Source organism: Vespula vulgaris, chromosome 4 (assembly GCF_905475345.1).
Source record: "Vespula vulgaris chromosome 4, iyVesVulg1.1, whole genome shotgun sequence".
NCBI lineage: Eukaryota > Metazoa > Arthropoda > Insecta > Hymenoptera > Vespidae > Vespula > Vespula vulgaris.
Window position 1 is genome coordinate 9,152,957 of NC_066589.1, and position 14,363 is coordinate 9,167,319.

At 28.6% G+C, this 14,363-nt stretch overlaps 1 protein-coding gene across 18 annotated transcripts in view; it reads right to left on the reverse strand.

Moving 5' to 3' along the window:
• Positions 1-596: 596 nt before the first annotated feature.
• LOC127063254 (kazrin) overlaps positions 597-14,363 on the reverse strand; it is a 38,113-nt gene continuing 24,346 nt past the window's right edge. For 12 of the 18 annotated variants that reach the window (XM_050992769.1, XM_050992756.1, XM_050992763.1 and 9 more), the window contains one exon: positions 7,104-9,826. In XM_050992769.1, the coding sequence (XP_050848726.1) occupies positions 9,364-9,826 (463 nt within the window). In that variant the 3' untranslated portion in view covers positions 7,104-9,363. Of the gene's footprint in view, positions 5,812-6,845; positions 6,867-7,103; positions 9,827-10,706; positions 13,689-14,363 lie in introns of those variants that run through there. The other 6 variants (XR_007781303.1, XR_007781304.1, XM_050992762.1 and 3 more) reach the window with 6 other exon arrangements.

Consider the following 14,363-nt stretch of genomic DNA (forward strand, 5'->3'; position numbering starts at 1 on the left):
TAATTCTGATAATGAATGCTACTTTGGACGTCAATAATTGCATATTACGACCTTGTAAATAATGAATATATAGATATAGTGTTCTACATAAAAAAAAAATATTGATAAACTATAAAAATAATTATTTTTACAATTAGACAAAAAACGTTGGCAATTATAAAATTGTCAATGGATTTCAATCAATTTTTGAAAAGAGTAAGTTTTAATAATTTTAATAATTATTTCGTTTATTTTCTTTTCTAATCTAATTGAGGAATTATTTTATTGTTTTATTTTTTAATAAGTTTCTAGCACGATTGTAAGGAATATTAAGAAATGAAAGTTTCTCTCTGACTATAATTGAAATATTGCGATATTTTTTAGTCATTAATTATATATATATTTTATTTTTTGTGTTACGCGCCTGAAAATAGCTATCGTTCTACACTTAGTTGATAATTACGACTGCAAGCGTCATCTATCAACGAGAAAACTTTTTTATCGACAGATTTATCGATTGAGCGATATTCGCCATTTTCTTTTTCCTTTCAAAATGTCAAATTCTACTTTCGAAGTATTTATACTTATTCAATATTAGAAAGATAATTAATTCAGCATTCCACAGAAGTAAAAGTATTTGTTTATTTCTCTTTCTCGAAATATTTAGGTACAATCCACACAAATATATACAAACAGTACTGGTCACATATACAACGATTTTTCTTTCAATCTTTTAGCTCACAGTTTAAATAGATATTCGCAAGCGAATATTATGATGATTGATATAAACGATATCGCGATCTATCGTTTGTCGATATTTTTAAAATATAAATCAGATCAAATGATTAGTAGATCTGAAAAATTTGCATATATGACTGCTCTACGTCAGATCTGAAATAAATGTCTTTAAATAAACATATTAGATAGACGAAAGCATGATATCGTTAGAATTTTAAATCGTCACATTGTACATTTACGTAAATTGGCGAAGACCCACTTTCGACAATCGCTCGCATAATATCTCTGATTAGATCACTTTTTAATCGAATTAACAAGACGGCGCGCTTGGAAAAACATTATAAAATGATTTCCTATTAATAAATATCAAATTATATAAATATTATATCTACAAAAATATCATTTACAATCACACACATGTTACGTCCAATGAATAAATTATATATATATATGTATATATATAAAATATAATATAATATATAATAATAATATATATAATATTATATTATATATTATATAGTATATTATATATATTATATATTATATTATATATGTATATATATGTAGTAATAAGAAGCAGAACACATAGAAAGTAGAATAATCTGTTTAGTCGTCAATAAGAATTCTCAACATACTGACATATAAAACATTATTCCAGCCAGCACTTTATGTGCACGATTATTATTACTGTCAATCGAATATAATTTATTAGAGAAATATTTCAATAAAAGTCTGTTGCCTCGAATTAATCGGAGATTCATAAATGTATCGTTATCTAGATACACAAATAGATAAATATTAATACAAGAGATTATATATATATATATATTGCACAATTTAAAAAATTATGGTATTATGTAGAATAAAAATATCAAAGTATAGTATACAATTTAGTTTAGTTTAGTAAATTCTTATTTCAGTTTTTTAAGGAAATTTCATAATTTCTATATTTTCACACGTACATAGTGCATTCGGTTGTTCTCTTTTCTTTTCTTTTTTTTGTGCTTCATATATTCCCTTCGCAATTAATAAATACTTTTTGCAATGAAACTTGCACCGGTTGAACTTTATAAGAAAGTTCAATGGAGTTTTTTAATTAACATCAATAATTGTCAGTTAAATTATCAAAGTTAGAATAATAGAGATTTAAAAAATTTATCTTAAATATATGTATTCTGGCATCAGAAAGAGAAGTATATTTATAAATGAAATCTTATTTGTCATTTAAGAAACGCAATTATATATCGGCAGTTTTTTTTCTTTTTTGTTTTTTTCTTTTTTCCTTTTTGTCTTTTTGTTATATTTAAATTGTTTCTTGCAACGGGTCAATTGAACTCAATTTAATTTTATTGTGGTCTTGAAAGTGTCGATATATATATATATATATATATATATATATCTCCCTAATTTGTCATTATATATATATATATGTATATATAGATATACATATATATATATATACATACATATACATATATATGACACTCTTATTTTTACTCTCTGCTACACATATCCTAAATATTTTCTATGATTGTGTAATCAGGGCTCAACATAATTAATGTTTAAATTATAGTCAATACACAGAGCCGAAGCTAGAGTGGAATGTTGAAATATAATATGCAATTGTGCCTTGTATGTATGTATTTATGTATGTATGTATGTATGTATGAATGGATGTATGTAGTTATGTATGTACTTATTAAAAACTACGGGTACGTTTTATAAACATAAATAGAAACACACAAGTAAGTCACCATCTTTGAAAAGTCAAATTCATTCGAAAAATTATTTTACATTTCCCCTTGATAAATATTGTCATCCTCCTTCACCCTTCTCATATTTTTCCACTATATCATATATTTGTCCACTATACCATCATTGTGTCCTCTATTATTTAGTAGTGGCCCCCTTCCTTTTTGCATTTTTAAATTTTTTTTTTATTTTTTATTTTTTATTATTTTTGTGCTTGATGCGCAATGATAAATAAAAGCTATGTCTTTACTTTTTTCTTTTATTTTTTTTTTCTTCCCCCTCTCATAAAAACAGCTTTACAAGGAGCGTCAACCACGTTATATATCGAGGTATAATGGAACAGTGGAATTTGATACACAAGGCAGTACAATCATTACTACATATATTTTCTCAGAATACGTACCTGATATGATATTTTATCATAGAGATTATACATATTTTATCCCTTCCCCTAATCTCCCCTAATCTCCCATCCCACCCCACCCATCATATTAATATATCATTCGAAATCCACTTTCCATTAGTAAGCCACTTAAGCAAGTAATGCTTTAGAACATGGAGTCAGTAATCTTACTTTGTGTATTTCTATCGAATTAGAGCAACAAGAATATTTTGTCTCTTACTCTAAAAGAGACAAGCACACTTGTATACAATCTTTTTTTTTCTTATATATATATATATATATATATATATATATATATATATATATATATATTACAGCATATGTGCGTTTGGAATTAGGTTGTGTAATTTCGTTAAGAATGAATTTGTTCCCCCGAAATTATCATTTATCATCGTTATTATCGTTATATGTATATTATCATTATTATCATTATCATTATTATTATTATTATTATTATTATTATTATTACTATTAATATTATTGTTATTATTATTATTATTATTATTATATAGATGTTATTGTTATTTTTCAATTATATTATTGTTGTTTATTATAATTATATTCATTTTTTTTTTAAATAATTTACGAACACAAAAATTGATAGGAAGCACAAATAAATAAATTAAAATAGAGAAAGAGATAGAGAAAGAGAGATAGAGAGAGGAAAAGAGAGAGAGAGAAAAAGCGAAAGAACATTCACGTTTCGTTTGATCTTTCATAAAAAATATCTAATATCTCTCTTAAATACCGTCTTGAATATAAATTAATGTATGTACAACGCGCTCGACGTGTTGTTGATTAGTTAAATCTAATTAATATTGTTACGTTATGATACCTGATGATAAAACATGATCTAACGATTATGAACAAAAACGCTCGTTATTTAATTTTATTACACAATAGCAATATTTACGATTAGAATATACCAAGTGGGGTACATGCGACAGATTACAGATGGAAGCCCATCATCTTCTCTCGAATTAAGAAACATATTTCATTTTATGAATATTCAAATTATGCATTGTGCTTTTTTTTTTATTTATATATTTCTTTCTTTTTTTCATTTTTTTTTTCTTTCCTTCTTGTCTTTTTTCTTTTTCGACGTCATTCATTTCGTCGTACCTATGGATATGCGCTTGACGAAATTATTATCATTATTATTATTTTTATTATTATTATTAATATTGTTATTATTATTATTATTATTATTATTATTATTAATATTATTATTATTGTTATTATTTTTTCTTTTTTCTTCTTAATCCCTTTTAAGCTAATCCTAAATCATTCGTCTCGTTTTTCTAATCTAAAGTTAAATGCGTCCTATAGATTTAACTAGAGAGTATTGTTTTTTTTTTCTTCTTCTTCTTATTATTAGATAATATATACATTTAATGATCACTCAATGATTATTTTTTCATTAAATATGAACAACGAATGGAGATAAAATAATAATCGTGATATCTATGTTTTTATGTTTGTATGTATGTACGTATGTATGTACGTATATATGTATACATTTTGGGTTCTTTTCGTCGTAATAGGGCTATCCTCGTTAAAAGAATTTCTTTCATTCTCTCTCTCTCTCTCTCTCTCTCTCTCTCTCTCTCTCTCTCTCTCTCTCTCTCTCTCATTATTATTATTATTATAATATTAATCGTATCTGTCATGTGGCAGGAATAGAATTAGTACCGGATATAACGTAAAAACATAGATTCTTCTCTATTTTTTCTTTTTCTTTTTTTTTTCTTTTTGTATGAAGCGAAATAATCATATTCGTTGTTATTAAACGTGATTATCATTCGTTTCATCGTGTATGAAGTTTAAGTCAAACACATACATACACGTACGTACGCACGCACGCACGCGCACACACACACACACACTGACAATCACAGACGTTCCTCTTGATCATTTATTTTCTTTTTCATTGATAATCGTATCGTGTCGAGAATTTAAAATCTCATGTACTTACATACATAGGCCAGTCTCTCTCGTTATCATTCAATTATTTCTCAACGTTATATCACCGTGTGATCGTTATATATTCCGGTTGTGTTCTATGAAAGAAAAGAAAGAAAAAATAAAAAAAATAAATAAATAAAAAACTTCTTGCGCGAGATAATTATCTTTTTATATTATTATTCCGTAATAGGATATACCTGATTATTATCGATATGCGTAAAGAATCGATCGAAATTCTTTCAATGTATATACTTACGACAGATCGATTTTACTTATTATTCGTAAGAAAATAAAAAATAAAAAAAGGGATAATAAAAAACGGAAACGTAAGAAAAACGAGACGAGAAAAAGAGAGAAAACAGAAAAAAGATGGAGATCGATCGATAAATATAAGATTCTATTTAAAGGAGAAAAAAAGAGAAAATTACTAATTACTACTCCACCAGATAAGTTCGTTGATTCTTCTTCTTCTTCGTATTTGTGTCCTCTTTCGTGGTTGATTGCCATGTTTCTTCGGCCAGGCTCCCATATCTTTGTACACCGGGAAATGGTTGGCCCAAGCTTTGCGGTGAATAAGAGCTGTTTTGTAATTGATAATAATTCCCGGTTGATTGCTCGCACTGATATTGATCGTCCGCTAATACGTTGCTGTAACCCGAGAAGGAGCTACACTGAGACGATGAATAAGACGATGAATATCCACGTTCGCTCAAACTTCTATAAGGCCCCGAATGATGGAGCCTATCCTCTTGTCAGACTGGTGTATTCACCGCCACGCTTGTTATATATTCGATGTCACCGATACTCTTAACACGACGATGCTTCTTCCCAACGGTAATCTCAGGTGCCGGTGAATTACTTCGTACGCTGTTAATGTATTGACATTGACTGGCAAGACTTCCTGTATCCGATGAGGATGATGGCGACGCCTTTTCACTTCTCGGTCGTAGACCAAACGCACGACTCAAGGAACCCTGCGATTAAAAAAGAGAAAAAGGAAAGGATAAATTTCTCTAATTTTCAGAATTTTTTATTCGTCGATCGTTGGATATTCTTTTTCTTTTTTCTCTCTTTTTTTTTTCTTTTCTTTTCTTTTTCTTTTTACAAATTTAACAAGCGCTCTTCGTAAACCGATCGAACGTTATCAAATTAGAAATTAAGAAGAGATAGAGAGAGAGAGAGAGAGAGAGAAAGTAAGAGAGAAAGAGAGAGAGAGAGAGAAAGAGATAGAGAGAGAGAGAGAGAGAGAGAGAGAGAGAGAGAGAGAGAGAGAGAGAGAGAGAGAGAGAGAGAGAAGATGGTTAATTCGAGGGAAATATTAACACGTATTTTTAGATTAAATTGGTTATATAAGTACGTATATACATGTATGTCGAGGAATGAAATTCACGCATCACGATGAACGTGTCGATGCGTTTTTGTATGTCGATAGAGCGATAAGAAAGATGATTTATTTTTTCTTAATGAAAATTCGATATTTTTCTTTTCTTTTTTTTTTATGGTACAAGTTTTAAAGAGTTTTTTTAGAGTATAACTCCAAGAGTTATGAGATCAGTTAGTCATGATACATGACAAGATGACACATTAAATTAAGTTTATGATAAAGCGAAAGCACGTGCGATGGTACAGCGAAGAGAAAATATATATATATATATATGTATGTATATATACATATTGCATCTTTCTCTTTTTTGATCAGACGTTCGTCCTGACAGACGTACGTATGTTCAAGTTCGAAGATGTTTCTGAAGTGAGATAGACAGAGATAGAGAGAGATAGAAAGATAGAGAAAAAGAGAGAAAGAAAGAGAGAGAGAGAGATAGTAAGAGATACTCATCGTTAGTGATACATAGAAAAGTGATGAGAATAGAAAGAAAAAGAAAAAGAAATATATATATATAGAAATATTTATTTATACAAGAGAAATTGTGATAATTGTTTTCTTTTTTAATTTTTTTTTTATATGTATTTTTCTTTTTTAATCTTTTAATTTCTTTTAAACGCATACCTGTGAGTTCATCCACGATAACTAGTAAAAGGCGAAAGAAGGTCGATTAAGAACCCACACACACGTTTTTATTCCACATTGAAATTATAGTTTATATTTACATAATCGTGGTGGTATATCAGGATGATTAAGGCTAATGGAACACCTTTCGTCATTGTTTATATTTCAAAGTGATTAATTAATATGATTCGGTACGCGTACGCAATAATTAAATTATTTATAATCGAGCATATGTAAATGTATATGTTTATGTATATGTTTATGTGTATGTGTGTGTATATATATATATATATATATATATATATATATATATATATATAGTATTAGATATTATTCACGTTAGCTTCGCTCGTATAAATGGATGCTGTTTTCTCGTACAAGGCAGGGGTCCAATCAGACACACAAGGACGACACACGTATTGTATGTATATTCCTACACGTATATATATATACAGAATTTATATATACAGAGTTTCTCGTCCGATGATGTGCATTACTATGTCAGATATTATACACACGATTAGAGACCATAAAAGGTAACAATCATGGTTTACAGACGTTAGATTTACTATTATTTCGTATAGTTGAAAGAAAAAGATTTCTTTTCTTTTAGTTTTCTTTCGAGGGTCGGGAGTGCGGGTAAAGGGCGGCTGGGAGGGCTTTACTTTTTTCTTCAATCGAGAGAATCCTCTTTTTGAAATAATAATAATTACTATCATCATCATCATCATCATCATCATCATCATCATCATTATCATTATCATTATTATCGTTATTGTTATCGTTATTATTATTATTATTGTTGTAGCTGTTGTTGTTGATGTTATTGTTGTTGTTGTTGTTGCAATTATTGTTGTTGTTAGTAATGCTATTATTTTCTTTTTTTTAATTTTGTTTCTTTAAATTATCATTATTTTTATTTACGTATCAGCATGAGCGCGAACCTTAAAGTCGTAGGCCCATAAATCGATCAGTCTTCTTCTTCTGCTTATTTTTTTTCCTCTTTCTTATTTTTTCTTTTTTTCTTTTTTTATTATCATTTTTTGTTTTGTTTTTTACAACTCTCCTCATTCAAGCGAATTTACGGATAGATTAAAGGTGATACAAGAAATATGTACGAGCAGGTATACTTCACGTTTTTTTTTTCTCTTTTTTGTTTTTCTTCTTCTAGCGGATCGACGATAAGAGAGAGATAGAGAGAGAGATTTTTACGAGGACTCTAAAAAATCTACAATCACCCTCTATAAAATCGTGAAATATCGTGAGACCGACGAAAAACAGAGTTATTATACATCTCAAAACTTATCTATGTATAACCTTCGAGCATTTTTTATTCATTACGGACGTAACTAACGTTCTAACTAACGTTCGCCTAAACGTCTATCCATTTTCTCTTTTTTTTTTTCTTTTAACTCTCCTTGGTTAATTAATCAAAACGATTTTCTACTTTATTTTTTTCATTTTCTTCTTTATTCCTATCTTTCTTTCTTTCTTTTCCTTTGTTCTTTCTTTTTTTCGTTTTCGTTTTTGTTATATTTGTTTTTTTTTTTTTCTTTCGTTGGTTCGCTTAACAAAGATATGTATGTATGTATGTATGTAATTAACGAAGCTAAGAAGTAATTAATGTTAAATACCAGATTTCAGTTGTTTCAAGGGAAATTTTATTTTATTAGAAGATTTTTTTTGGACGAATACTCACGAAACACAGCGATATATATATATGTATATATGTATCTCGATCTTGGAATTAATACGAGCTCATAGCTCACAGCATGGAGACCATTGAAAGAAACAAAGAAAAGGAAAACAAACGGGAAATATTTAATAATATATATATATATATACACACATATATATATATATATATATATATATATATATATATATATATATGTACATATATATTGGGAAAAGATATTTTATCACATATCTCCGTGCATCGAGTGAGAATCATCGATCAAGCGTTGTGTTATGCGATAATATCAAAAATGGAGGAAGTGAGAGAGAAAGAGAGAGAGAGAAAGAGATAGAGATAGAGAGAGAAGAAAGAGAGAGAGAGAGAGAGAGAGAGAGAGAAGGAAGAAAAATTGATAAAACATGTGGATATCGATCGATCAACCTTATGTGTTTTTCAAGCCATACACGGGTATAAAAGGAGTTTATAAACATGCCTATTAAAAAAAAGAGAAGAAAAAAAAATAAGCAAAGTATGAAGCGAAGAATAGAACGGATATTTTCTCGATCGTTTTTGATCCGCGTCTCCGATGCGTAACATGCACATTTGATATCAGATACTTGTTGAACATGCACATGAAAATGAAAAGACACGTTACCGCTATCTAGAGTATCGAAAAGCCCATCTATCTCTGTCAGATACGGTTCTCCGTTCTTAATAATTTTCAAAGTTTCAATATCAATGGGACAAGTTTATTGGCTGGTCGTTTCTCAACTATTACAAAATTTCAAATACTCGATATTTTAATTTTGATAGAATTTAACTTTTCTCCAAAATGACACTTTACGCAGTAATTTTTAGAGTAAGGAGAAATGAAGAACAAAGAATACAAAAGAAACAAAAAGAAAAAAAACGAAATAAAAATATTTTGAAACTAAAAAATAAGATAAAGAAAAATAATGATATATAACAACTTGTCTCCAATGATTTGAATATAATAACGACGTACACTTCTCTATTAAAAATGTGTACGCAACAATGTAGATTGGAATAATCCTTGTTAATCCTAATACGGTCGTTTACGGACGAGACTCTTGAATCATTATTGTAGTACATTACCCTGAGACTGGATCTCCGTCTATCAACAGTTCCAACATGATTTGCCGTCATATGAAGAGCCGATAGTGAGGTTTGATGGTGCTGATGTAGAGCTCTGCTTCCACGATTGAGACTACCACCGGCGCTCATGGTACTCATTTGACGACCTCTGACAGTGCTGCCCTTCGGGACGACCTCCAGTTGACTTCTACACATATGCACACCACGCTTCATGCACACCTCTGCGTACACGCTTTCTATTTCGCTTTATATGCACACACTTTGGCGTCTCAGCGGGCACACATACACGTTCGAATACATACTGCAGCAGACCGTTTCTTTGTTTAACTGTTTTTTTTTTCTCCTTTTTTTCTTTTCTTTTCCCTTTTCTTCATTTATATTCAAGATTTTCAATTCCGAAATATATATGTATATATATATATATATATATATATGTATATGTATATATATGTATATGTATATATATTTTGTTAAAGATATTTAAATCGATCGAATTTATAAATTTCATGGGAAAAAATTGACGTTCCAATGATCGATCAGAATTTTAATTTTTAATACCATTGGTTGCTGCAGCTGCTCGAAAAAAGAAGATTCATATAAATGAATAATCTAGTTACAACATAAATATACATACACAAGAGTGTTGTTCTGTGCACCATCGATAATAATATATATATATATATGAAAATATGAATAATAGATAATTGTTTACTCGATGATCGTACATCCTTCGAAACGATCATAGGACACATCGGTGCATTTGATCGGACCAGTTGACGAAACATCGAACAGTAAAAAGATATATATATATATATATATATATATATCTATATATAAATAAAAATATTTATATATACATATGTATACATACATATATGTATGTATATATGTATAAATATTAAACTTAGCTAATCAGGAAAAAATATAATAGGAGCTATAATATGCACAGTGATGTTATCCATGGCTAGTCATGGTTATCGATTATCATTCCAACGACATAATCGATATTATCGTATTTATCGATATTTCTTCTTCTTTTTCTTTTTCTTCTTCCTTTTATTTATTTATTTATTTTTTTTTTCAAACGAATAAAAGAAAACAAAATTTATTATCAATAAAGAATATAAATCGAACATGTCCGTCCAAGGATTACACCACGATCACTAGTATTAGCATGTGCTGTACATAGCGCAGTGCAGTGCAGGCAGCAGCTGTGGGCTACGGCTCAGCTATAAGAAACATTTAAAATGGAATCCGCGATAGAGGGGACTGTAGAATAATCATTGGTGCCAAGAATATATATATATATATATATATATATATATATATATACATATATATATAATATTATAATAATGTCCCGTGACACGTTTTTTCCCAAGTGTTTAGTATGTTCTTTCTTATTTTTCTTTGTTTTGTCTTTTCTGTTCTTTCCTTTTTTTTTTTGTATATGTACATTATGTCGACTGCATTTGTATTGTATTTACGTGTGTGTATACCCGATATTACCCAAGTATGGCATGTGTAGAGATCGATAAATATGTATATTACGGCTACTTTGTACCCCAATTGACTAACGGTTATTTTACATATTATTTAACCATTCACTTTAATCTTCCTCTTTTTCTAATTATTTTCTCCCACGCATATTCTTTTCTTCTTTCGTCCTTCGTTTTTTACTTCTCTTTCGTCCTTCGTTTTTTATTTCTTTTTTTTTTCTTTTTCGTTATTTTTTTTTCCCTTTGGTTTCGTTTTGTTTCCTTTTTCTTTTTTTTTTTTTTTTTATTTTTCGTTTGTCCTAAATCTTCCCTTAATCTTTTTAGTGTGTAAAAGCTCGATTTTTCAATGATAGTCGAAGCGAAAGTTTGCCATCTACTCGTTATCCTTAGGCCTATATTTTTATCTAATTACTGCGTCATATTGTGAGTTACATATATATTTTCTCGTTCGTTTTGTTTCTTTCTCTTTTTTTTTTAACTTTCTTTTTTTATTTATTATTCTTTCCTTCCTCGTAAACTCACTCTCTTAACTATATAAATTGTAATTTCCATGATTCTTTTTTTTTTAATTATATATGTATAATATATATATATATAGATATATATCCTTAAAGAGAGAGAGAAATATAAAGAGAGAGAGAGAGAAACAGACAGAGAGAGGAGAGAGAGAGAGAGAGAGAAATAGATAGATAAATAGAAGCTTCGACGAAGACTCGAATGCATGAACATTTATAAACGATTTTCATTATGAAAATAAATGAGAGAGAAACTAAACGAAAATAAAAAAAAAGCAAATATCATTAGAATAATTTCAACCGCTAATTTCTAATTATATTATCAATCTCTGAACACTCTTGAAGCTATTCTTCCGTAATTGGATAACTCGTCGATAAATTGTGCGTTCTCATTACATACGAATTATAAAGTGTACATATATAGTTTCTTCAGAATCTTCGATATTTCGATAAGCATTTGTTTGTTATTTGTTTGTTTGTTATTTGTTTGTTTGTATGTTTGTTCGTTCGTTCGTTTATTTGTCGTTTTTCTTTTCTTTATTTAGATAACATCGTCGGAATGATTTTAATTTGCGATCTTGATCAAATTATTTTCTTTTTTTACGAAATACGATATCACATTAACGAGCACTTCTATTATATAAATAGATAAAAGTATATAGTATTTATGTGTGTATGTATGTATGCATGTATGTATATATATATATATATATATATATATATATATATATGTATGGTATTAGCAAAAATTTTTCGTCAAATCATTTTCTTTTCTTTGATCGCTTTTTTCTTTTCTTCTATCTTTCTTCTTTTTCTTTTTGTCATTTTTTTTTTACTTTTTTTTGTTCCTTTTTGTTTTCTTTTTTGTGTTTCTCTCTTTTTTTTTTTTGTCAAACTAATTCATTGAAACACGACTCTAAAGTGTGCAAATCGGCGATAAAAGTATCTCTTCAATTTGATCTTTGAATTGCTACCCTCAAAACAGCGACGACGTCTTTTTTTACTTTTTCTTTTTTAGTGTTATCTTTTATTTTTTTTCTTTTTTTTTGTTTTCTTTTTTCTGTTTCTTTTTTTTTTTAATAACATACGAACAATAGAACGGCACTAGCCCCTGGTTGCATATTATTAATAATTCAACTATTTATACCGGCGATCTCTTTTGAGCGTCTATTTACTTGTTTATATATATATATATATATATATATATATATATATATATATATGTATATATATATATTAGAGAAAATGTTTCTTTTCTTTGTGCTTCTATTTAATGTATGTACATACATACGTCTCTCGTATATGCCTGAGAAATTTGATATTCAAACGCTAACCACACCGCTATTGTTATTATCATTATTATAATTATTGTTGTTATCATAATTATTATTGTTATTATTATTATTGTTATTATTATTATTATTATTATTTATATTATTAGATACACGTGTATCGATTTATACGTAATAGAATTACGATTTGACGATCAATTTCAAGAAAATACTTGTACTGATTGACGAATGTTAAGATATTCAAGTGTATGCATGTACATACATTGCCATTGTACATACTTTTTGTTTTGGTTAGTCTCTTTAAAACACCCACCCACCCACATCCACGCACACGCACGCACACACACACACACACACACACACACACACACACACACACACGTATGTATGTATAAGTATATGTATATGTATATGTACATGTATTGATTATTATATTAACGATAATAATTTTTTAGCTCTATAACTATATGAATTCTCTCTATTAAAAAAAAATATATAAATAAATAAATAAGAAAGAAATAAAAAAAAAGTAGAAAAAGAGATTTAAAAAGAAATATCCAAAACTCTTTAAAAAAGTTTTCTTTTTTCTTTTCTTTTTTTTTTGTCTTTTTTTTCTTTTTTTATGAGTTAGGCACGAACTCTCGTTATGTTTGACGTGAAATGTAAGATTCGTTCAACCGCTTGTCGATGGCAAGATGTTACACTGTGTAATTCGTTGATCGCTTAAGCAGTTGTCCAAATTTCTGCAATTGAAAAACTCGATAAATCATTCGGAATGGCGTTGATTAGTTTTGATGAAAGAGCTTTTTCAGATTATTACAACATTCATTCGTTCTTTTTTGAGCTGCACTTTTTTTTAATCCTCAAAAGTTTTTCAAAATTCTTTTCAAGAAAGGAAAAGAAGAACAATAAAAAAAGAACAAGAAAAACAGGAAGCATCCTTTTTCAATTCTCATTATCATCATCATCGTCATCATTATCATCATCGTCACAATTAATGAACCCTCGAAAGGGGATTGTAAATATTGTTGCAGCTCAAAAGGCCTGACTTTAACGATAGACAATTTCGCAATTAATGGCACGTTGTTCCGAGGTATTATTTATATTTTCTAGAGCCTTTAGTTCGTTTCATCGATCATTTTATGTATATTCTGGTATAATCAATTCCATTATATCATATCGATCAATTTTATTTGGAACATTTCTTTAGACCATCTTTTCGAATGTTTGATAATGTCGTATCTCAGAACAACGGGCATCGTAGCTGTAGCTTGTAGAGTTATCTTTCTCTCTTGTTTTTTTTTTTTTTAAATCTTTTCTTTTTTCTTTTTTTTCATCATCGTCATGGTCGTCGTTATCGATCAGACACCAACGTGTCAATCATTTCGTGAGACTTTTTATGTAATATTACTTGCAAA